The 23,888-nt window shown below is 44.8% G+C and overlaps 1 protein-coding gene across 3 annotated transcripts in view; it reads left to right on the plus strand.

Annotated features, from left to right (window-relative positions):
• Positions 1-23,888, plus strand: part of FKBP2 (FKBP prolyl isomerase 2) — a 37,680-nt gene that overhangs the window by 8,034 nt on the left and 5,758 nt on the right. For all 3 annotated transcript variants that reach the window (XR_013601058.1, XM_078660736.1, XM_078660738.1), the window contains exon 4: positions 23,101-23,147. Coding sequence is in view for 2 of the 3 variants with exons in the window: in XM_078660736.1 (XP_078516862.1) it covers positions 23,101-23,147 (47 nt within the window). In the remaining variant the exon portion in view is untranslated. The remainder of the gene's footprint in view (positions 1-23,100; positions 23,148-23,888) is intronic.

The raw sequence follows: 23,888 nt of genomic DNA on the forward strand, positions 1-23,888 counted from the left end.
GCTTTCATTATCTCCTACACATGTCTAATATAAGCACAGGAAGTTAGTTGGGACGTAGGGATTTATAAGAATATCTTGTTACAGGAACGTGCTCACTATTTGATATTTCGGCTGCATCCAGTGACATTAAGGCTTGCACTTCAGTGTCAAAAGGTGTAAGGCAGTTGCACTGTACAACTTGATTATTCAACGGTGTCTTTTCCAGTCTTTATCACGACAAAGAAACATTTTAGGTTGAGCCTGTGACAGCACGTGCACTGCTTCCACTCTTGCTTGTGAGATGTTTTGTTTACAATAAAGGGCTAAAGCCTGTCGAGTGCTTAGCATTTGATGGCTTCATTGTCATTCTTCTTTGTTGACTCTTATTTGGCACTTCCTTACCTTTCTGTGAAGTATGTACCAAGCATAGACTGATTCAACTTAATTAGTGCCCGTCCGCTGTTCAAACTGGGATTGGGGTACTATTTCTTATCCACCCCTCCAACTTTACCTTGTGAGTGGTGCTTCTTTCTCCTTCCACCCACACCTTCTTTGTTTTGCTATTCCCCATCTGGTGCACCCTTCCTTCCCCCGTTTTGCTTTCCCCTTACCCACGTTCTCTGTTATGTCTGCTCTGTCCCTGCACCTCCTTTGTGTTGCTTCCCCCTCCTTTTGTTGATCCCACTATCCTAGCGAGCGACTCCCTCGTATTGCTTCCCCCCCCCCCTTCTGCGGTCTGTTGCTCCTACTCCCCCGCAACCCTCTGGTGTGACTTACCCCCTCATGCTTTTTAGGTCTCGGCTATGGCATTGCTTTAGCAATGCTTTGGCCGAGATATTAAGTAGGGGCTCTCAGAAATGCTCCCAAAGGCGGATTGCCTACAGTGCATGTGTCTGGGCTCGTGCACATCGCACACCATTTGCGGCCTCTGAGCCTCTCTCCGCACTCATGCTCAAACCGGTCCTCGGAAGCTTGTTTCCGGTCCAGGGAAGACATGGCTTGGCAGTTCGGGCTGGACTGTTCCCATGAGGCACAGGGTCAGACTGATTTGCATATAGCCATGTCGGAACTGGGGTGGCAGAGTGGGCTAAAGAACGGTGATGGATTAAACCCAGATCTTTTGACTGGGTGTGAGTGTTTGATTGATTCAGATGCTCCGTCCATCACCACCCCCTTTTGTACCGGTTTGCTTGCAGCCAGCATCAGACTTTGAACACTTCAAAGGAATCCACTCGGGCGCTCCTACCAACATACATTTACTAGTCGTTGTCACAAAGCTTCACAGGAAAGACCAGTGGCACCATATGGACAGCAGGCAGCCACAACACATCTTCCCCACTACTCTTTTCCTAGTCGCTTTCCAGCCGCTCGACTGGCTTCCAAGAAAACCAAGATTCCCAAGTGAACTGCAGTTTCATTTATTATTCTAAAAAAAAAAGATAGATAGAAACATATCTTGGAAATCGCAATGGGAATAATTTGAGTTTTAGTAAACTTTGAGCTCGTAATACCAAACGATAATTTTACTCTCAATAGTGCTAGAAGTAACACATCCTTTCTTCTCCCATTCGGTTACGCTTCCTGTCCTCTTCTGTTTCATTGTTGCCTTCTACCCTAATTCTGCCCTCTATGTTCTCCCGGGTTTTCTATTGAATCTCTTCCACCCATCCTATCTCTTTCTCTTATTCTTCCCCTCTACCTATTCAGATTACTTCTTTCCTTCTTCCCCCTCCTTATTCTGTTCTCTATCTACATCTCAATCCATTCTCCCTTCTTTGTCCTCTCTTCACTTTCACCGCCCGTCCATTTTGTCCTGCTTCTTCATTCTGCCCCAACGCCCCTATTCTGTACACTGTTCTCCTACAACTACATCCCGGAACTAGGTGCAACCAAACACCAACAAAACCTCACATACAAGGGCATGTCAAGGAATGCCTCAGGGAAGTTTCACCTGATGTTATGTCTGAGAGCATGTACATATTGTTTCTGTGTCTCTGCGAGCCTTCACCAGTGTATGTGTATTTGAATGTGTGTATGCGTGACACTACTTTAGGATACACACACTGCGCCCTCACACTACTTTAGGCCACACACACTGCACCCTCACACTACTTTAGGCCACACACACTGCGCCCTCACACTACTTTAGGCCACACACTCTGCACCCTCACACACTCTGCACCCTCACACACAATTACACTCTACTGAATACAACATACACTCCACACAATACCACTCAGTGCCACATAATTATATGCTACATAATTACACCGCTCAACGCAACATACACTCCAAAAACCACTCAGTGCCACATAATTACACGCCACATAATTACACTCTACTGAATACAACACACACTCCACACAATACCACTCAGTGCCACATAATTATATGCTACATAATTACAATGCAACATACACTTCAAAGAATACCACTCATTTCCACATAATTACACACCACACAATTACACTCTACTGAATACAACATACACTCCACACAATACCACTCAGTGCCACATAATTACACACCACATAATTACACTGCACTCAATGCAACATACACTCCAAATACCACTCAGTGTCACATAAGTATATGCTACATATTTACACTGCGCTCAACGCAACATACACTCCAAATACCACTCAGTGCCACATAATTACACGCCACATAATTACACTCTATCTATCGCATCATTTCAGCATCACTCTGCACCACCACAGCATCACTCATGGGCACTACAACATCACTATGCGCTACCACAGCATCACTGAACGCCACAGCATCACTCGTCGCCACCACAACATCACTCCGCGCCACCACAGCTGTAATATGTGCAACCATTCAACAACAACTGGTTCAAATATGTTCTCTCAATGTTTCAAGCTTTATTACAAATGTCACAAAAAGATGTTAATATTTCACTTCTGTTCTTGAATTTTCGTCACAATAAAGTATACTGAACGTAATCTTCACAAAAGTTATTTACAAAAGTTTAAGCTATTGCCATTATAAATTACAATAACTTTTATTTAAGTATTATTTAAAAAAATTAAAGGCAATTGTTATTTGTAATATCAATACATCTAAGTCACGTAAATACAACACATATTGCATTACAAATGCTATAGGTGTCACATTTGCGAAAGTTAAAAGTATTGTCTTTGTGAATGACAAAGCTATTAATTTCGCTATTTTCAAAACCAACACATAAATAAAAAAATTGTCATTTACAATACCAATAGCTCAAACTTTCCTAATGCGAGACCGATTGCGTTGCAAATGCTTGTTTAACATATTGTAGCGTAGGTTGCTGTTCGCCATGGTTTTAAAAAACAAGCATTTACAGTGCAAAAGGTCTCGCAATTGTGAGTTTTTGAGCTATTGTCATTGTAAATGGCAATGGCTTTTATAATAAAATTAAAGGCATTGTCATTTATAATACCAATAGTTCAACGTTTTGCAAAACCAATTCCTATTGTAGTGCAGAGCACAGTGTCCGTGAAGCGGGTGCTGCGCTCAGCATGCAAGATAGAGCGACATAGCACTCTATAAGAAAAGCAGCCGCCCTTGTCCTGTGTGAGCGCGCTGCAAATACAACAAGCATTGGCATAGCCAATAGGTCTCGCTTTTGGGACCTTATAATGTGTAACAAGCCCAGTTAAAGGTCCAGTTGTTATGGGCTATAACAAATGCAGACAAGGCGATACCAAGGAGGGACTAACAAGCCTATTTATGAATCGGAAGCCAGCATTTACAAAGGACAATGACAAATATGGGTGGAGAGTGAGTGGGGCTTCCAGTGCATACTCTAATACAGCATGCCTAAAAGGGTCATGATCATAGAGCTCCCCCCGGACTTTAAACCATTTTGCACAGCCGCTCATGCTCTCATAGTCTTATCTTCAGACTGGGTGCAGATTTGTGCAGTGTTCACCAGTTCGAGCCCACATATAGGGTACACATGACTCCTGACTTGCCTCTTAGTTCCCTAATAGCATGGCCAGTCTGTGCTTGGTCCACAGTAAGAAAAGGAAGTGACGTGGGGGCAGGACTATTTCTTCCTGTTTCAACTTTTATTCTTAATAATTATTACATGCATTATTAAAGCATGATGTGGTAGTGTACTGTTATACAGACAGCACATAGCCACAAACATTCCCACTAACATGCATTTTAACTGATAAAACTATATAGCGTATAAACAAAGGTTGGTTTTTATAAAATATATTTATCATTTGCATCAACACCAAGGAAAGTGTCCATGATTTGTTTTCAGCCTATAAAAAAGAATTCACAACACAAATACAAAAATGTGCCTTCATAACTTAAATATATTTTGAAATGTTTGTACAGTTCAATTATCAGCTGTTTCAATGTTGTTAGAAGAAAAGTCTAACATCTTGCAGCCTTTCGTTTCACACGCTTTGCCCAGCATGATGGTCACACAGTTCACTTTACAGAATACTCTAACTGCACATTGAGAGAAAGAAAAGCAAATCTATGCAGTCAAACAGACTTTTGACCTGTCTCTGCATGCAGAGCAAATGTGAAAAGTTAAAGAAAGATTTAAAGGTATCTTAAGTGCTTATTCAATTTGTGTCGGAACAGAACAGCTGTTATTTGTCAGCTCGCCAGAACAGGTGAGTTTGCCCTAAAAATAGCTGGCCCGAGGAATTGCAGCTGGTCAGCCGTCTCTGGCAAGCCCAGAAGCAGAGGGAGACCAGTGCTCTACCAAGTCCGGGGTGAGACGGGCGCATCCTCCAGGATCCCCTCTCTTTACATACTAGCTCAGCAGGCCTATATGGCCGTATCTGACATCAGCAACATCTTTAACAGGCACGGGGAGACTCTGAGGAACAGCGAGGGGCTTGCCCTCCTGCTCCTTGGTGAACGCGGAGGAAACATCTGCGCAGCGAAGGGCTCCATTTCAAGGTCCAACAGTAAAGAGTGGCCACGGATCTGGCTGTGGGCTTGGAAGCCACGGCTGGGCGGCCGACTGTAGTGGGGCGAAAAATCGCCACACCTGGGGTGTGATAGTGGGGGGAGACCCGGAACAACCGTGAAGGGGTCTCCCCTGCTTCTTGGTGAATTGACAGGCGGCCGAAAGCGGAGGACAAATTGGCGCACCGAGGGCTACATTCTGAGGCCCAGGCTAATGAACTTGTACAGCGGACGGCTGCTGGGACCTTCCTGGCTCTCAACTCGGTAACCAAGTGGGCAGACTGGACCTCTTTCAGGAAAAGTAGGCTCAGACGTAACCCGCCCACGAAAGCCACAGCTGGTGACTTTGTATCATAGGAAAACTGATACCAGACAGGCCAGGCTCCCCTTTAAAAGCCCCCTAAAAAGACTTCTCACTACAACACACAACCAGATAGCTGCCCCAGTCAAAGATGCTCAGGATGTAGACATTAGAGAGCGCTTGGTGGAAGTCAAGTCAAGTCCAGTTTCTGTAACATAGACGGCAAACTAGATCTCATGGCCAGTTGCTTAGACAAAATGAAGGAGAGGGTGGATAAGCATGATGACGCTGGACCAATTTGAGACTAGAGTATCTGATGTTGAAGATGACCAGAGAAAAGGATACCAGCAGCTGCTTAAGACGGAGAAAGTACTCAAAGTAATAAGAGCTAAAAATTAGGATTTGAAAGGGCTCTCAAGGCGCAAAACATAAGAATTATCTGGGTCCTGGAGTCCGCAGCCATAGACAAAATTAAAAACTGTGTAATGAACATGATCCAAGACTTGTTTAGAGAGGCCTTGTCCCCTGTATTCATAATTGAACGCGCCCAGAGGACATTGGCCCCCAGACCGCCACTAGGCACACCATTCCAGCCCTATCATTCCGTGAGTCCTAAATTTCAAGGATAGGGATACAGTGCTGCGACTCTCTAGACAACGCTGAAATCTGCAATATCAAGGGAATGAGATCTTTTTATCTGGACTTTACCACCATGGTCCAGACTGCCCGCAGGGAATTCCTGCCAACCCAGAGACTTCTCCAAAAAGCTGATAATAAAAATTGAGCTCCCATATCATGCCACATTGAGTCATGCACGAGGGCAGGGCCCACCATTTCACTGACGCTAAAGCAGCACTTAAATTTGCCAAAGGACTGCCTGTAAAATCACCTAGACACTCCCTGCGGAATTAGGAGCATGGGAACCTGGACGAAAATAACCTAGTTTGAACCCCAAAATCCTGCGGAACAGCAAACGACAACGCATGCTCAAAGCAGGGCTACAGTTAACGGGGACCTCTAGAGGGGGACTTCACTGCAGTGTCTATTGCCCCCCGCATACTTGCCCTGCTGCCGAGGGAGCCACCTGTGGGGCACAGCCTACCGTTTCAGCCGCCCAGCCGAGAAGAGGGTGGGGTGTTTGCGAGGGTCGTCTTCGCCCTCCGGGATGAGTCCCACACTTGATAACTCATACTGGGGGGATTGTGGTTAGGAGAGAGGGGATCAAATACTCAAGCAAGTGGTGCCTTCACCCAGGATTAAGGATTATTATAGACAACAAAATCCTGGCTGAATTTATCTCCAACCGAATTCGGCCCGGACCAGTCGGGTTTTGTTCCAGACCAATACGCGCATGATCTCAGGACACTGTTCGCAATTATGCAGAGTGTGGAACCTACATTGGTGGAGGGCGCTGTCATCTTGGACGCCGCCAAAGCGTTCGATTAGCTGGAGTGTTCCTTTCTCTTCGGTCTCCTTCAGTGGTTTGGTTTCAGTTCCCACTTTATTCGTCTGTTATATCCAGGACGACTGCACAACTACATCTCAACGGACAAAAATCAGCCCAGTATCCAATCACACGGGGCACCTGTCAGGTATGTCCTCTATCCCCTGTCTTGTTTGCCATGGCGATGGAACCACTGGCGCCCGGCTAAAACAGCAACATGCACCCAGAGGGCTTAATTTTTGATCCAGTAGAGGACTGGTCTCAATTTATGCAGATAACGTAGCGCTGTATGTCTGGGAACCCCATACTAACTTAGCTGCGGTTATACAGGAGGTATACACTTTACAGAGATGTCTGGAATCGAGATTAATTGGACTAAATCCATTATTTTACCCCTCACGGACAACACCCCACAGTTCGAATCTGAGTACTCACTAACCTGGGTGACAGAACCAGTTAAAGACCTAGGAATATGGCTCAGCTGACAAAAAAGGGAATTAAGGACGGCAGACTACGGCAGAGCAATTGCCTGGCTGGAAGACAGACTTCCAATATGGAACCGCCTACCTCTCTCCCTTTCGGGATGGTTAGCAATAGCCAAAATGGAGGTTCTGCCCAAAGTCCTATATCCATTTGTTAATTTGCCACTGCCCATACCCTCCCAATTCTTACGACGATTAAGATCATCACTAATAACCCTTGCATGGGCCGGAAAGCAGCCCAGGATAGTGTGGGAAATTCCTACCCTACCTCTGCCAGGGAAGACTAAACCTCCAGACATGACCTTATATGCTCATGCTGAATTTTTCCATTTCTGGATATACCCTATTAATTTGAACTGCATGTGGCAGTGGAGGCAGAGCTGACACACCCCACCCCGCTGTCAACGGCACTATATCATCCATATCGACACACGGACGACGGACCACGGCTGACTGTGAGATGGACGTGGGCGGCCTGAAATGCCGAGCTCGACTCCCACACCTATATGCTCCCTCCATCCAGATAATTAACAACCCACTGATACCGGCCCTGCTAGACTCGAATGCCAAGGCACATCAGAGGATCCTGTGTACCTTTGCAGACTTATACCCAGAAGGACACTTCCTTCCCCCCTCCTAGATACTGGATGCTACTCAGCAGTCAGTCACGGATGTCCTCCTATATCAACTGCTAAGAGCCACCTGCAAAGACCTACACAATACATTCCCGGATCCCCTGTCCACTCTAGACGCCTTGGACCACATACTGACTAACGCTACACATCATAAATTAATTACACAGCTGTGTACCACCAGTGGAAGGTGGACCCTACCCCCTCCATAACGGTGTAACAATGAGCATACTGCTGTGGTCAAACTGAGGCCCTCTCTCCCAGCTATAGGTTGGGTCTTTTACATTTTAAGTTCCTACATAGAATATAGCATGCGCCCAAACAGTTACACCGTATGGAACTGAGAGAAGAGTCCAGATGTGTGCGCTGCTCGATGCCACAAGCTTCCTTTCTGCAACTGGCATGGGAAGGCCCCAAAATTGCAGAATACTGGATGGCAATACCTCATACCCTCCAACAAATCACTGGGCACACTACAGTACAGACGCCAGTAGTCAGCATTTTGGGATACGTTAAAGAGGAACCACTAGAATGCAGATGACTGCTAGCCATGCTCCTCTTGCTTGCCAAGTGGCAGGTGACCAAACACTGGTGAGGGAGAACCGCGCAACCAGTAGAACACTAGCTGCAGGATGCAGACTACTGCCACAATCAATTAGCGGCCCACTGGGAGCTGATGCCACAGACGTCATGGCCCAGGAGATATGGGAACCACTCTTGTCATTTCTAAGACTAAGAGACAGCACTACCCCAAGGAAACACTGAATAGTAACTAGGAAACCTAAACCAGAGGAATTCGGGCATGGTTGGGTGGGGTAGAGGGAGGGAACAAGAAATGTTGTTAGAAGAATACAAACCTGCAGGAATTCTGTCTACCAAAAAGGACCTTTATAGAAATGCCAACTGTGTGACAATCACATGTAATGCCAGATTAGATGCAACATGTAGGGGCATCCTAAGATATTAATTGTGCATGAAGTACCTACCCATGCCATTCCCTCATTCACTCCCCTCCAACTTGTAGCCCTGTAGTTAACCTGCTATAAAAGTTTGTGTGGTTATTTGAAATTACAATAACGCATTTTAAAAAAAGGTTGTCAAAACATGTTTCATCAAGGTGATGAGTCCGTTATGTACCTTGTGAATGGATTGTTAAGGAAACTTGATGAGGGAGCAGCAGAATGTTACCCTGGACTCAAGCACTGTGTTACCACACTCATGGCAGATTGTAGTTGTAAGAAATTGGGTAATCAGTCAAGTAGGGCGGCTAGCCACCTTGAGCAATAATCCCAATCCTTGTCAAGGTGAACCCTAAAAATTAATAAATTAACCTCAACTCAAACTCCTGGTAGCTAGGGCACAGAGCAAACAGGCTTAATTTAGGGCATTGTGTAATGCTTTTATTCAGTACCAAAACAGTAATAAAGTTAATAAAAAAAACAAGCATTTGCAATGCAATAGGTCTCGCATTAGGAACGTTTGAGCTATTGGTATTGTAAATGACAAATATTTTATTTATGTGTTGGTTTTGAAAATAGCGAAACTAATAGCTTTGTCATTTACAATGCTAATAGTTTTACTTTTCGCAAATGTGACACCTATAGCATTTGTAATGCAATATGTGTAGTATTTACGGGACTTCGATGTATTGATATTACAAATAACTTTTGTGAAGATTTATGTTCACTGTATTTTATTGTGACAAATCTAAGAACAGAAGTGAAATATTAACATCTTTTTGTGACATTTGTAATAAAGCTTGAAACATTGAGAGAACATATTTGAATTATTTGTTGTTGAATGGTTGCACAGATTGATGATGTGGTGGTGTGCCAGAGTGATGTGGTGGTGTGCCAGAGTGATGTGGTGGTGTGCCAGAGTGATGTGGTGGTGTCCCAGAGTGATGTGGTGGTGTCCCAGAGTGATGTGGTGGTGTTGTGAGGCGTGCAGCAGTGTGAGGCGTGCAGCAGTGTGAGGCGTGCAGCAGTGTGAGGTGTGCAGCAGTATGACGCGTGCAGCTTTTGTGGCGTGCAGCAGTGTGTGACGTGCAGCAGTGTGTGGCATGCAGCAGTGTGAGTAATGCAGCAGTGTGCAGCAGTGTGAGGCTTACAGCAGTGTGAGGTGTATGCCAGTGTGCGGTAGTGTGCAGCATGCAGCAGAGTGAGTAATGCAGAAGTGTGCAGCAGTGTGCGGCGTGCAGCAGCGTGCGGCGTGCAGCAGCATGCGGCGTGCAGCAGCGTGAGGCGTGCAGCAGCGTGAGGCGTGCAGCAGCGTGAGGCGGGGATGTTGAAGAGTCAGTCGTAAGTGGGCCGGAACAGAAAGAGTAAAATAACAAGTAGGAGCATCAACTGATGGAAGCAATGTTAGACAGGCATATTCCTGGCAGAGTCCTCAAGATTATCAGAGGTCCCCTTGAAGATTGTTCTGCAAATTAAACGCATTCGTATGTGGAAGATCTGTGGGTCCCAAATGGTGAAATGCTCTGTCCCTTTCTCTGCATCTAGACTGATCATCTGAATTTTAAAAAACATCAGAAAACCTGGCTACTTGTTTAGTGCTGTCCCTTGTTTCCTTTTTGGCTGTTGTCATAAAGTGTTATTAGTTTTATAAATATCGAAACTCCGATCATGGCTCATAGCTGACACAAAACATATACCCTCAAATCCACTAATTGGAGTATAGTAGTCGGATTTAACCGTGCACATCACAAAAAATATTCCATAGCTGGACTTCAGTGAATGAAATCAGAAGTCTTTAAACAACTTTGTGCAACAAAATGGCTTAAAAGTAAAACATGGGTTCAGTTGGTGTAATCCCAATTTGTGGCTGGAACATTTGCTCAGGCATAGCTAATAGGTCTCGCCTTAGGGACCTTATAAGTGTTTAGTTATCCAGCATAATATCCTTGGTGCAACAACATCAAGTGTTGCATGGTTAAACACTTATACGGTCCTAAAGCAAGACCTATTGGCTATGCGAATGCTTTTTTTTCCAGAAAAGGTTGTGATCTGCCCACCTCATGACTATTAATGAGGCACGGATCAGCCTGCAGCTCCTTGTGAAAAGTATCAAATATCTGAAAAAAGAAACCGCGGCCTGTGTGTGAAACAGACTCCTGTCGTGAACAGAACAACACTACAAGCAGAGATACTTTATAAATGGACACGGGTCTGCGTGCAGGGCCCCAGAGCCCATGGGTCACTGTCCAGCCCCACCCCCTGTAAGGAGCCTAAGCCTGCACATGCTGGTAAGGTGTAAAAGATTGACAGTCTAGACTTTGTCAATGGTCCCTGTCAGCCTCAGCAGGGGCAGCCGGTATGTACTCTGCGCCCCCGCTGGGTGGTGACACAACACGTCTGTGGGTGCCCCCACTTCCCATGTGATTCACTCGGGTTTGCAGCACGTGTATGTAGAATAGCCACTCTGACATGCAAAGCAGTTGTGTGCAAGGCTAGTGAAGAGGATTTCACACTCCGTTGCACCAGCCTAGCGAGTGCAAAGTCATTGCTCAGGAGGCCGATAAGATGACAAAGAAAAAGGGGCCTTGGGCCAGCTTGGACAGAAGACCTGTACTGGGAAGGCGGTGGAAAGATAGCACAGGTGATGCTGATCATCTGACGTAGGCTGTTGATCGGCTCTTGTCAAGATCTCGGGCAAGGGTTCGATCCGGGCAGGGGTGACAACTTCTCATCCTTCTAAGGTTGAGAAATCGTGTATAATGGGCTTTGCAATAGTGACTCGTGAAGCGTGAGCGCCAAGAAAAGAACGGATTTGTGGTGTGTGCCTTGTGAACGCACAGCAGTGCTGTTACCAAACCCCCGGCGGCGGCGAGTTTATTTGATTCAGTGGAATTTGTACGTCGTGCATTACAAACGTTCTGGGGGGTCAGAGGTAAAGGAGGTGCTTGCTGTCACCCTTTTGATTATCGCTTCTGTATCGCGGTCTGCCCTGCCTGCCTAATAAGGGCTCATTCATATGTATGAGGCGCTGTATAAAGGCTGTACTTGGGAGCAGAGAAGAGAGGCTCGGCAGAGGGGTGAGAGGGTCATAAGCGGAGCTAGCGTCAGAGGCTGCGCCGAGACTTCAGCAGCGGAGGGTGTCAGAGGGGAAGAGACAGCAGCGCTGGAGAGAGCACAGAGCTGGCTTTGTTGACAGAGAGCATATCGGACACCTTTAGCAAACACCGTGACACTAAAACACACCTCACAACAATAACTTTTTAGCCCATAATATGGCAGATCAAAAGTCCAACACAAGAAAGTCATAATGTGGCAGATCAAAAGTCCAACACAAGAGATCACAGTAAGTCTTCTTCCAAGCGATAGCATGTGAGAGGCCTCTATGGTTTGGGGACTTACTGATGGCAGACTTGCTGAAGGCACACAGCTGTGAAATATTCTATGTTTAATTTTTTAGTGTTACCGTAATTTTTAGGTCTTGTGCCTCACATAATGTTTTGTGCAGGAAGGGTACCCTTCCTGTACAAAACCTATGATGGACTCATGCACGCACCCTAGTGCTGCAGCGCTAAGGTGTGTGTATGGCGCACGGCACCTGTAATCGGCGCCTGTGCAAGGGAAAGGGGAGGAGAGAGCCATATCTTTGGGATGAGTTTTCTTCATTCCTGGAGTTATCTTTACTCTTGGGAGCTGTAAATCTGGGGTTGGGGAACATCCAGCTGCTTTAGCAGGCCATCCATAATGAAGAAATAGGTGATTCCAGTTTCTGAGATTGAGGGAATGAGAGGAAATATTGGGGGTTCTCGTCTGAATCATCTTAAACCACTATCTAGAACAACAGAGAGGCACATGTGACTAGAGCATCAAGGCAACCAACAGCATCCACCTAAGGAAACCTTACACTGATATGGAGGAACCCAATGCTCTGGGTCCCGCCCTATATGTAAGTTTTAAGTCTTTTTTTTTTATTGTAAGATTGGGCCTTAGATGGTCAGCGGGCTCCCTGTCCTTACAGGGAGCACTTATTATTGTTAGTGGAGTTTGGGAGCCTATGCAAGAATTAAAAATCTCGGAGACACTTCCGTAGGCATCACTTTACTGTTAAAGGGTCTAGAAGATGATTATAACCAGTTAAATTGCGATGCCTAGGGGTGTCAATTATCCTTGCATCCGCTTGGTCCACATGTTTCAGCCTAACTAGCTAAGTCTTTAACTGGGATCACTGACTTTCGTCAGTATAAGGATAACTAGTATCCGACTTCACTGGCTAATTGCATTCACTCAAGGTCAGCAAGCATTCATACAATACCCGATTTGAGAAATCAGCTGGAATTGTGCTCCTGCTCTGTGATTTTTTTTTTAAGGTCCTGCAGTATACATAATGACATTGGTACATATATCAGGAGAGACAGAACAAGAAATAAAACAAATCACGAGAGGGAAGTTTCTAACTGTTACATGCCTCGTTTTGCAGATCACACGTGAATGGAAAACACTGCAAACAGGCATTTGATTCAGGCCAGGCTGACCCGCTGTTCCTCTGCTGCACATGCTGCTCGCTGTTCTGCCCGTCACTGCCAATCATAGGTGCCAGGGCCTCTCACGCCGGGGAAACCTCCTCTCCGCCTCACGGAGCACACACACAGTTGCGCCTCTTTCTCTGCACCGCTCACGCTGGCTGTGACTTGCTCGCGACATTGTCCTTGCTGAGCGTACCTGAGGCGCGGCCACGCACTTGGTGGAGTCCAACGGCCGCACCTCCTCAGACAGTCTTCTTCTTCAGCGGGCTCTTCTCTGGCCGGCACTCAGCAACCTGTGCATTAGCCTTCCTGGGCACCCTTCTCCCGTTTGATCCGACAATCACAGCGTAGCACTGCCACCAACCACACCGCAAATTCACGGTATGCACTGCCTTGCACGCGGTGGTGTCTGACCGCCCTCGTCGCGAGTGTTGTGGGATGGTCTATGTTGGGGATGTATGGCGTGCCTAGGGATCGAGAGGCCGATACTAGGGTCAGTAGAATAAATGGGGAAAACCACTCCAGAGCTCTGCGTACCGTCAGCCACGAGCGCTAACATCACCATTTGTTTATACCCCCTGGTCTGCGCCCAGCCCTGGAGGGTGAATGTGTTAAAAACAATCGTACTGGCCGGGTGGCTCACAACGCCTCCGAATTCCGCACAGCTTTAGGTGGGCCGGATGCTGCTGGTGCAGAGCAACGGCAGTTCTACCAAGTCCATACCTGAATGCGAACATCGCCGCCGGCCTGCGACCAGGAAGTCAGGCAGGCCGGGCGCGACAACCGGAAACAGGAAGTAGGAGGGCGGGAGCCTACCCCGCCTCCCACGGAAGAGCCGCGATTGTTTGGAGCACCGGAGCAGGCAGGAGCCTACCCTGCGCCCCGGTGCCGAAGGAGGGAGGAAGAGTCCTGCTGCCGGACCCTGCCGCTGCCGAGGAGAGCCGCCGCACCAAGGAAGCCGGTGAGTGGGGCTTCGCCTTGTTGCTGAGCTGCGAGGGCAGGGGGGGGGCTGTGTATGTGTGTGAGCGTGCGTGCGTGTGTCTTGGAGTCTGTGTGTATGCGTGTGTGTGACACTGTGGGGGGGAGGGGGTGTGTGTGAGCGAGAGTCTGTCTGTTTGTGTATATGCGCGCGCATGTGCACGGCGCGGGACGGAACGTGCGCGTTCGCGCACCCAAATCCGGCTTTCAGGCTCGTAACACCCTCTTGTCCTTCCTTCCCCCGAGACAGGCAACTATACGTCTCCAGCTGGACACGCATCCTTCGGATGCAGTTTACCAGCGAGACCTAAAAACGAATTAGAAACCTAGAGTACATTTTAATAAATAAAATGACACCAAATCCAAAGGTTGTAAATTAAATTAGCTCCAATAAGCGCCAGCTGCAGTCCATTGGTTGCTGTATACCAATACCTAGGTGCAATTTTGAGGCTAACAAAGATGGAATCCGGGTCCGATACAGAAACCAAGTTCGACCCGGTCGGAGGTTTTGCCAATGCAGAATGTTTAGAAGGGGCAGCAGCAGGCTGTAGCCGAGGAAACCTCCATGAGGACAGTTGGCCATTGGTTTTTGGTAGGAAGCCTCAGTGCAGGTGAAAGACATCTTGGTACCGTCGCCTGGTCAAGATTTCTGTGTTTGCTTTAGCCACTTTTTTTGGAGCTCTTCATCCTTTAGTGAGTAAGGCTGCAGGCTATAGCTAAAGAGGGCTCCATGATGCAGGATACCTTCTCGGCGAAGTCCTGCTGAGTCTGCTTTGCTACTGCAAACAATCTCCATATGAAAAAAACCTGAATCTTCAGCCAAGCAGCAATGCACCTCTGTCGGATTGGCTTAACAGGTTTGTCTCAGTCCTCTGGAGGTCTTTTCTGTGAAAATGTTTCCAAGTCTTGGGTGCGGTAGAAGTCCAGCCAGACATAGCCAATGGTTTCAGGAAGTCAGGAAAATGGGTTCAGGAAGTCAGGAAAAGGGCTTAGGTATCAGGAATCACTCTACCAGAAGCCAACAGCAGGGCACAGGGTAGGTCCTGTTGTAACTGATTAGCTGGGCAGTTGCAGGATAGGCCTCTTGCAGCTTGTATCCCTGTAGCTTGAACAGGAGATCAACCTTTTGACCCTTGGACTCCACTTCTTTTGTCGAGGGACAACACATCGAGCCTTCTTTCTGATCTTCTGCAGGTCCAGAAAGTGTTTTAAAGAGGGTGCCACTGGATACCACATTAATACCTGGAGCAAGCTTGTGGGTGGGAGTGACTTCCAGCCTTTCCCTGACCATTGGGGCATAAGTTCCCAGGCTAATCCTACCTGATTTTGCAGTAGCTCCTGTCTGCCAACATACGGTCTCATCTCACAGTGCCCCTCTCTGCCTAAATCCATGATGGTGAAACCCATCTCCCAATGGTCATTCATGTGCTGGGTGTTGAGCAGCCCCTACTCTGGTCACTCAAATCCAGTTCTGTAGGTAGCCCCTCTTGGTACTTGCATGCTTGCTGGACCAAAGGAAGAACCTTTCCAGATGTCAGTTGGACTCTGCCTGGTATGGGGAAGTAAATTAAATTCCTGGTCAGTGCCAAAATGATCATTTTGCCTGACCTAAGCCCCCTCCCCAAACAAAGGCCATTGTCTCTAGTCTGGGAGAATTTTTTCACCTCATTCAGGGCTTGAGCACAAAGAGGGCCGCAACTGGTGGTTGATGCAGATTATTTCCCTTTACACTTAATATTTATTCGGATTTCTTCATTAAATTGGGATTTTATTAAATATAAAGGAGAGTTGTTGAATCACTTTTATAGCTAGTCTCTACCTGGAGGTAGCAGAATTAACATTGCTTCTCAGTGTTGCTCTATGGGCCAGCCAGCCTTCCTAAAGTGAAAATAGTGTGGGCGCTAGTTAATGTATGGGCAGGTTAACAGACATTTGTTCCATAGCTTAATACTTTTAAATGCCATATATCCTGCCTAGTGGGCTACAAGACCTACTTAGGGGTGACTTATTAATATTTACAATTAAGGTCTTTTAAAAACTGCGATCTGACCTGTCAAACTCTTTTGACCGGTCGGATTGCAGTTTTTAAAATGCTCCAGTCAGGCCACAATGGTAGGTATGGAGCCATATTATACATCACTAGGTGGCTGGCAGCACGTGTTTCGGTGTACTGGCGTTTTGCCTTCAACTTAATCAGGGCTAAAGGTAAACGGAACACAACTAATTGTGAGCTATCTCATTAAACCCAATAATTACATTTTCCAAAATATTTGTGATAAGTTACCACCTTCCTCATATATGGCAGTTTACATAAGTCATCCCGGGTGGGCACCCCAGAATAAACTCATGAAAAATTAATCTTAATCAAATACATCGGCTTAATATATCAAAACAATTGACTATTAGTCAAGTAACCACAAATTACATAAACAGTTTCATTAATACACCCATTTACGTCCCATTGCAAATTGCCTCTCCATCACCATTTGAAAATATACAAGAAAAAACACACACAAACTGACAGGTCAAGCAAAATAATACTACTGTGTCTAGCTAAACATGCCTCATGAAATCAACCTTAACTTATTATTCATCAGTAGACCTCTCCTGCCAATATAACATGTACACTTTTACTTGAGGAGAAGAGGTGCATGCTGCAGATCACCCATTATTTTAGATATTCTGTTTGAGTCAAAAGTATCCTCTATTAATCTATGAACATCAAAAACAATACAAATGAAACAAGACATGTAACCCCTCAAACAAAAATCTTCAGGTATATTACTTTAAAACATATTTCTACAATCTGCATATTAGTGGTCATCTAAAACTACACACTTTTAGTTTGAAACATCCTTATAGCAAGACCGTATATAAAATTATGACGTCCTAAATGGGCGCTATATTATTGCACACAAAACAGTCAGGTCAAGCATGATACAACTACAGCGACCACCTTGACATACCTCATGAAATCATCTTTACTTATGAGTCACCTATAGACCATTCATGTTGTTCTAAAAATGTGTACTTTTACTTGAGGCGAAAAGACGAGGGGCATATTACCTACCACCTATTCAATGAGATATTCTGTACATGTCAAGGTGCCCTATATTAATCCACAAACAAAAAAAAATTTACAGGGAAAAGGAGAACTCTAACCCATCCTAAAATTCCAGGTATATTACCTTTACACTTTTGTCTGCATATTAGTAGTCGCCTAAAGCTACATTCTACTTTTATGTTTACTCACAAACCTCCTTATACCAAATCAAGATCACTACTATCAACTCTTAAGTACGCCACTTAGTATCCTGAATTAGGCGTTATATTTTCATCATTATCTGTCTTACACCCGAATTAAAGACCATAAGGTTTGCGGCCCGATCTGTCACAAACAGTTTTTAATAATGATTCTAATCAAAATTTCTTGTTTTGTTATAACCAGAATAGTAAATAAGTAATTATGTACTCTACCCAATCCCATAATAAATTCCTGTTTCTACCCCAACCATTCTTCATTACATGATCTGCACTGTGAAACAAGAAGCTAAGATGTTGGTCTTGAACGTTACACCATCACATGTACAGCCAAAGGATATCTGGCATCAACTTGTTTCAAAGCCCGGAAATTTCTTTCCTATAGTGGTCTAGTGGTGTTCCCTGCATAGATCTTCTCATACTTACACACAAGTACATACACCACAAATCCTGTACCACAGGTTATATTCATATTGATCAAACATTTTCGACCACCTCCATAGCTGAAGCCTTACTTTCAATCTTCTATCCATGGCCCATTTATACATACTACATTGGCCACATTTATAAAATCCTTTGGAGCAAGAAGTCAGTAATGAGCTTTTTCCAATAGGTCTGGGATAACTGGGACTAAGAATACTTTTAAGTGTTTCCCTTTTCTAGAAGTAAAACTAGGTTGTGTAGGGGCAAATCTTTCAACCGTACGCAAATGCCAATGCTTTTGTAAGATTTTCCAAGCTTGTTATCATTTGCATTATAATGGTGACCAATCTTACTTTATTAGAATGGTATTTGTTTTGTTTCTTATTGGTACCCAAAGTTGAAATGCGTACAACCTCTTAGCCTTATTAGTTTCAAAATTACTTACCTAGTTGACATAACCGTTCTGTTCCATATCCTGAATGGTTTTCAAAAACTTGCATTCCTCACTGAAGTTGTGCCTTGCTCTGACCATCTCACCATATGGTATTGCATTTGTTTGACATTTTGTGTGTGAACTAGTAGCATGTCGTAAAGCAGTACATGATGTTATTTTGCAAAATATTCTATTTTGAATTTTGTTGTCCTAGATATAGTATTTCTGTTTGTGGAACTATACGTGTTAATAACTATTTTGAAATGTAAAGGCCATATTGTACTCCTTTTTGCTAATTTTTTTTTTTTAAATGTACAGATTCATTGCCCGGCCAAATCCTAAGGCAGTCAATGAATCTTCCACATTAGTGAATATGTTGGGCCCCAGATATGCCTCTCCTTAAACCAACCCCATAATAGGTTGGCATAGGAAGGGGCAAATCTGGAACCCATTGCAAGATCACATATTTGTTGATACCACTCCTCATCAAATAATAAAAATGTTCTCGGGTATCATTTTTGTCAAAGAAATCAACATGTTAGTATGATCTAACAAGTCTTTCGGTATTGTCCTCAAGAGATGGCTAAGAGCCTGAATTAGATTGCCATGTGAAATATTCTTATACAAAGATACAACATCCAAAGTTACCATTATTATGTTTGAATCCCATATAACGTCACTCATTCAGAACATGTTTAGTAACCCATATGTAAAAAGGTAAGTTACCATCATACGGTCATAAAATCAAATCCACAAATTCTGAGGTGCTTTCAGCTGGTCCTCCGATAAATGAAATAGGTCTACCTGGTAGAAAAGGGATATCTGTGTGTTCCTAGAAGTGTATATAAACATGGGTTGATCAACAAATAAATAGTAATATTAGTCATCATTAAGTAATCCATTATTATGCCATTGTTTTAGGCTAGCATTAATACGTTTAATCCCATATTTGGACTATAATTCAGGTTCGGATAGCAAAAGTGGTCACTTAATTTTCCATTAATGTAATGTCCTAATCCACTCGGTTAATAGCCACAAAATTCCCACCTTTTTCTGCCTCTTATTATCAGATTCTTATCCTCTTTAATTGTCTTAAGGCAGGCATTTTATTGCCATACATTTTTCACAGGTCTGTTTATGGGGTTTCATCCCAGGATGATTATGTAAATTGGCACGTGAGGAATTTTATGAAGGTTATCATCACAAATATTTTGGAGAATGTAATTATTGGGATTAACAATATAACTCATAATAAGGTGTGTTCGGTTTACCTTTAGCCCTGATGAAGCCGAAGGCATAACTCCAGCACGACAAAACATGTGTTGGATAGAGGCTTGAAGAATATAAAAAGAGACAAGATTGGACAATGTTGTTGTGGACTGTTAATTGCAGTGTGCTAAAAGTACCAATAGGTCTTAAGCAATGTATACACTGCCTCTGTAGTGAATGGTGCAATAGGTGTTCACCCTTTTATTGCTCCTCTGTCCAGATGACATTCGTAGGCTGCTTTTGGGAAGTCTTCTCAGCCAAGGAGCAACAGTGGTTTTATACCTCTTCACACATATCCTTTAATAAACAGTAAGGCACAGAAATGCTCTCCTTGGGCCTGTTTCTGTCAGGAAGGCTCCCAGGCCAAGATAGTTTGAATATTGGATTGGAGAGACTGTGCATGTTCTCTGCAAGCTTCTTAGCCTAAGTGTTCTACTGCACCCTGCCTTATCTATAATTTATTAGTCTTCATAGCTGGGCCTGCCTGCTGCAGGGATTAAAACACTTCCTTCAGGTGAGCCTCTTGGTCTTCCCAGGTGGAGCTTGTGGACTTCCATGTTGTCTAAGTAGGGGGCACTGAACTCTGCCGAACCAGCCTGGACCCATTTAACTAATCATGGAAGGTGACAGTGGTATTCTTTAACCTATATGGCATTACATGCAACTGTAAAGGACTTCTAGGTGTGGTGAATGCTGACCTCCCCTTTGCACCCTCAGAGCAATATGCCAATACCCTGACCTGCCGTCAAGTCAAAGGTGTTGAGGAACTCGGTAGCCCCTAATCTGTCAATGAGCTCATCAGTTCTGGGTATTGGATGTGCATCATTCTTGGTGACCAATTAAGTCCTCCTGTATTCCACACTGAACCGCTTTTCTGGAGTGCTACACAGGGGAGCAACCTTTGTTACCAGTTACACAGGGCTACACCAGTGACTACAGGAGGGCTCAATCAGCCCTAACTAAAATTGTGGGACACTTCATCCTTGATATTGACTCTTACTTTGTCAGATAGTCTGTAAAAATTGTTACCTATGTCCCCTATATCAATATCATGGGCACAACAATTGGTAAGCCCTGGGGTTAGTGAGAAATTGGAGGATGACTACCCAGGCAACTGGCAATATTCTCGCTGTTGTCCTCCTTTCAAAGTCGGGGAGAGGGATACACCTCCCACACCCTGACCCTTCTTGCTCATTGTATGGCAGGAGGTGTGGCAGAAGTTCATTCTCCTCTTGGCCCCATCTGTCTCTGTGAGCATGGTGATTTCGGACATCTCATAGTATGGCTTGTCAGTTTACATGCAGGATCCATAAGGGGTTCCTGGCTGTTTGGAAATCCTTAAGTTTGGTTACCTCATGTTTCTTCTCTTTTACATCATAGGGCCGTTCCACCTGTCCTGGGGATACCGGCTTCCATGGGCTGCATCACCCATACTTTTTGGCCAAGTTGGCATTCCACCCGAGTGAACTTCTGGTTGTACCACTGTTGTATCACCTTCTGGCTAGTGTCTAAATTCTCGTTGACCTCTTTCATGTTGCCTCCCATCTTGGCCCTCATGGCTAACAAATAGTCAGCATCTTTTGGAAGTTTCCTGGGCACTTTCTCCACCCCCTTTTTCAGAAAACTGAAAAGTCTTCTTGCATGATGCTCAAACAGTAGCTCAAAAGAATTGAGAAGCTCTACTTTCTAGGGTATTTCCCTATAAGCCAACAGGCATGGTAACCAGATGTCCCACTTGCGTCTTGTGCGCTCAGACAGGCCCACAATCATGCCATTCAGGGTCTTGCAGAATCTCTTTACAAGCCCATTTGTCTGGGTATGGTATGGTGTGGAGAACTTATAGATTACCTCGTTATAGCTAAGCCCACAGTCATCCCACATGTCCTTCGTGTATGTTGGTATGAAGTTGGTCCTGATGTTCAACATCCCCCTCCTTGAGAAACCCCATGCAGGTAAATATTCCCATCAGTGCTCTGGGCACTGTGGACATATTTACTGTTCTCAGGGACATGGCCCGGGTACTGGGTGACATGGTCACCCAACAGCGGTATAAACCTATTCCCTACAGCTGTCTTGGGGTCTTGAGGTTAACACTTTGTCCCCTGTCACCTTCTCAAAGGGTGTTGTCACATCAGGGAGGTTCTGGGGGGGGGGGTCTTGTGCTTCCCACCTGACTTGCCACTGGCCTGATAAATTGTGCAAGACCTGCAGAAAGCATCTGACTTGATGCTCATCGGGGGACAGAAAAAGTGGGTGCCTAGGTGGTCAAATGTGTTGGCTTGCCCTAGGAGTCCTGCCAGCAGAATGTCATTGGCCAGCTCGAGTAGGGCAATCACCAAAATTAGGGTTGACCCAGGCTCAGGGATCAATTCTCACCATGCAGGAGACCATTCTCCTAATAAATGAGATCACCACAGTGGTCACCAGTTTTCTGGTCCTCAGCCTGTTGCAAAAGGCCCCCTCTGAGCCTTACAGAATTCTGCCTGGTATTTAATTCTGCAGCTTTCCACCCGGGTAGCTGAGGGAGGTCTCCCGGGGCAGATGCATCTTCCAGGTTGTGGGTACACTTTGTGCCATATACTAGGGACTTGTAGCCAAGTTAAAAATGCCAATCACTAGTTTGCCAACTCAACCATGCAAAAGTGGGCCACAGGCACTTTACTACTTGTTAGCCAGGACAATGTGCACAGAGTTTCACATCCAGCAAAAACAGGGCAACATTCTGGTGGTACACATGCAAAAGATGGTTATTTTCTTAAGTGCACTTTTTTGTAGTAATTAACAATAGCAGACATGAAAAATGATCTGTTGGCTAGTGGAACTAGAGAGTTGTACTAAGTACAACGAAGGTTGGATGTGCTATAGAATGATCTGCACATCAATTAGCGTTCTCTTATCGTATCCACATCAACCACTTATTATGTTCAACACATTCAATATTGAGTGCAACCTTGGTGTTTGATGCACATCCACCTAGAGCATTAACAAAGACCTCCCGCCCACAAAAATTGCAGCAGAAAGTCACAATACCAAATAAAGATTATTCCGACAAAGAACATTGATGGAGAGAGTGCTAAACTAGAGTCTTTTGAAGTGTGCTTCTGGTAGTGCAAGTGGTAGTTAACTGTATGCCTGTGGCCCAGAGGTGAATGAAAACTACATAAGTTACCAGAATCCAGAGTGAAAGTCCATTTCCATCCTCATAAATTCTTTTCCCCTTGAGATGTTGGCCAAAAGCTATAAATCGATATTTCTCCCAAGATGTTTTGTTTTCAAATTTGATTTGGGAGTGTAATTACCTATTACAGTAGTTTAATATTTCATTGTCTGAGGATTTAGAGAGGTGGCCATTTATTAAGTGATCATTTACATGATGTATACATGTTCAGCTGTGAGCAAGGACCACTACAGCTCTAGGAATGAAGGAGAGTAAAGCTGGGGTTGCTACTGATGACACTTTTTTCTTCCAATTTTACAGGATGTGTGAGGGCGAGAAGAGGAAGTTGGTAATCCCTTCTGAACTAGGTATGTGGTCCTCATTTTGAGCTGATTGTACATCTCTCACAGGAAATCCTTCAAGAGAAAAAAGTCATGGTATCTGAACAAATCCCACTGAATTATGAAGAAGCACTTGCGGGGAGACTGATCACTGGGCACACACTCAGCCGGTATGTGCAGTCCTTTGAATAGAAGGTGCTGCACCCCAAGTGTTGGGGTGTAGTAGATCAGAACCCTTGTAAAGTAGCGTTGTCTGCTTGCTTTACTTTTATTGTGGTTTATCTTAAATTCCTCAAAACATAGCATAGCTAATCTTGGATAAATCTAGGCATGGGAAGAATACAAACAATGTAGTTACATGTACTGTAGCATGTGTGTTTTTTAGTTTTTTTTGTATGTCACAATGTTCACCAGTTCTTTGGCCTCTGCCTCCAATGTAGTCCATATTGTCTTGGGTGAGTTTTGAGCTTTCCTTGAGGAGGGGTCTCAGTGTGTTTCTCTTTATTGGTGTTCAATAAAAGTTTTAGAGGATGGGTAGATCTTGCAAATCATCACCTAACCATGGGTTTGGTCACTCGCCCATACACTATCCCCACCCAACCAGTAGTTGGAATATTCATCACTTGAAACAAGAGCAACGTCTTGTTTGGTGTAACATCCCTTTCTAAACACCCCCCTCCCCTCCACCAAATTGTGAAGAGCTCCGGTTAAGTTTTTTTGTTACTTTATAGAGGGCAGAAAAATGTGATCCCAATATCACATGCTGCA

The sequence above is a fragment of the Lissotriton helveticus genome, chromosome 9 (genome assembly GCF_964261635.1).
Source record: "Lissotriton helveticus chromosome 9, aLisHel1.1, whole genome shotgun sequence".
Lineage (NCBI taxonomy): Eukaryota > Metazoa > Chordata > Amphibia > Caudata > Salamandridae > Lissotriton > Lissotriton helveticus.